Source organism: Diadema setosum, chromosome 8, assembly GCF_964275005.1.
Source record: "Diadema setosum chromosome 8, eeDiaSeto1, whole genome shotgun sequence".
Classification (NCBI taxonomy): Eukaryota; Metazoa; Echinodermata; class Echinoidea; order Diadematoida; family Diadematidae; genus Diadema; species Diadema setosum.
Window position 1 is genome coordinate 7,118,028 of NC_092692.1, and position 2,090 is coordinate 7,120,117.

At 45.3% G+C, this 2,090-nt stretch overlaps 1 protein-coding gene across 1 annotated transcript; it reads right to left on the reverse strand.

The window, feature by feature from the left end:
- Positions 1-410: 410 nt before the first annotated feature.
- Positions 411-1,512, reverse strand: LOC140231775 (uncharacterized). The gene is made up of 2 exons (XM_072311930.1): positions 896-1,512; positions 411-501 (listed from the first exon to the last, which is right to left on the reverse strand). Exons 1-2 carry the CDS (start codon positions 1,510-1,512, stop codon positions 411-413), a joined length of 708 nt encoding a protein of 235 aa, XP_072168031.1.
- Positions 1,513-2,090: the final 578 nt, after the last annotated feature.

Here is a 2,090-nt window from a genome sequence, read left to right on the forward strand (position 1 = left end):
TCTGCATTTATTCTCTGCGATTCTTTGTTCGCATGGTTGTAATCATACCTGTTATTAATTTTGTCAGTGGTTCATGACTTATTAGTGTTGTATGTGTGCGTGTGTGTGTGTGGGTGTGTGTGTGTGTGTTTTAAATTACAGTAACTTAGAAAATCATCTTTCCTACGAGTGCGTTGCATTCGAGACGTCGGGATAAAGGGCGGCGTTGCCAATATAAAGTGGAGACTGCTTACGGAGTCCTACAGTAGAAGATATGAATTTCCTTCGTATGGTGTAACGAACCAACAGCCCCATTGGCTGTTCCAAACATTTTCTTCAGTAGGTGTAGACACACTGAGCCGACTAGTACGTGAAGAAGCTACGAGAGTGTTAATCATTGTAAAACAACTTAAATACGGACCACAATGATTTCATCCATTTTCGCTCGAAAACGAGTTGCGCTTGATCTCGACACCCTGGGTGACAGGGGCGGCGCTGTTCACACTTCCACTTGACTCCGAACTGTGTATTGAAGAAGAGAAATAGCGATGGAAAAAAGGAAGGAAAGGAAATAAGACACATATATTAATGTTCTTGAATTTCAGAAATCTTGCTTTATGCAAGCGCTATTAACAATAAAAGTTAGTGCAAACAAATAACTCAATTCCATGTTAATTTCCAAATGTATGTCAAATGAATTGACGATTATTTTTTTATATATACAAACCCATCGGACAATTGATTTTGATGAATTTGGATACACATTCAGTTCTCCGTAGTACTCCCAGAAAGCTAAGTAACTTTGAAAGAGTATCAATGTATGGTCTTCTATCATCTCAATATACTTCGTTTAATGCATAGGTTAAACGATATACATCATATAATATTATGTAGACCCAGTGGTTTTAAAAATTACCTTTTAAGTTTGACGGTGCTCAAAGGTTGTATGTCCGAGTCCGCTGTGGAGAAGAATGTCACCATCGATGACGGTTGTTCGGTGATCTCAACGCGGAAGGACCCGTCTGCTGAATTCGTGCTCCGTTCTAGATCCATGGTGACCCGGTAGTAGTTCCCCAGTCCCGACCCGCCGCGCGGACCGCCGCAGCGCGACCTCACCGACGACCCTTGCGCGTTGGAAATGTTGCATCCGTTCTGTGTGCGCGCGCCCTTGCCGCCACCCCCGCGCATCCTCACGAAGACGAAAGCCGTGATGGCAGCCACGAGAACCCCGCTGAGTATGGTGACGAGTCCCGCAATGAGCACGAAAATCTTGCTGATGATGGCGCCCGTTGTGAGGAGGATCACGCCCACCAGCACGATGGGGGGACTGAGTATGAGAAGCGTCACTACGATGGTGCTGCCGGCGACCTCATAGAGTTCATGCGCGTCCGCGCTGACGCACCGATGCACACTAGAATGGCGCTCTCCCTTGTTGGCTCCGCTGGACTGCTGACGGGAGGCCCTTCTTGTTGCGACCACTCCTTTTGAAGGTTCGCTTTCCTGGGGCCCGGGATGGTCATCATTGGTAGGCATCTCGATGGGATTAGGGGTTTTTGTTGGTGCGTTTGTGTGCTAAATAATTTCGTTTTTGGTTTTACGCTGCAACTCCGGATCTCAAAACAATTGAAGGAACGATATTGTAACATTTAGGATCACATGACTGCGGTGTCGCTGTAAGAATAGAGTGATATTCATTATCGATGAATGCAGATCTCACCATGATTACTAATTACACATGTAATTGCATATCAATCTCTTTAGGAGTTTTTCATTATTATTATTTCCAGCAACATTTCTATATCATTACTCATATTAAACGTGCATTACAGACACCCGATGGAAGGTTTCCTTGTTGACTAGTTCAAGTCAGCCATCGACTAGAAGTTTCGAAGACGATCAAACTGCTTAACCGGCAACAATGAATCCGAGTGACAGAAGCATTGCCGCTCTTCCCTTTCGGAACACGACGTTGGGTTCACGAAGACTAAGTTTGCATCCTGATGCCTACCGATCGTGTACGACGCCCTCTGTGTTTCGCGAGCGCAGGGTTGCGGAAACTGGTGGAGAAAATCATTGATATCCAGGATGACAAAGTTACATGGACTGCGTAG

Coding starts and splice junctions, on each gene's coding strand:
- LOC140231775 (XM_072311930.1), bottom strand. CDS start 1,512: ATGCCTACCAATGATGACCATCCCGGGCCCCAGGAAAGCGAACCTTCA. Junction 502..895: donor AGCACCGTCAAACTTAAAAG/GTAATTTTTAAA, acceptor TTCAATACACAG/TTCGGAGTCAAGTGGAAGTG.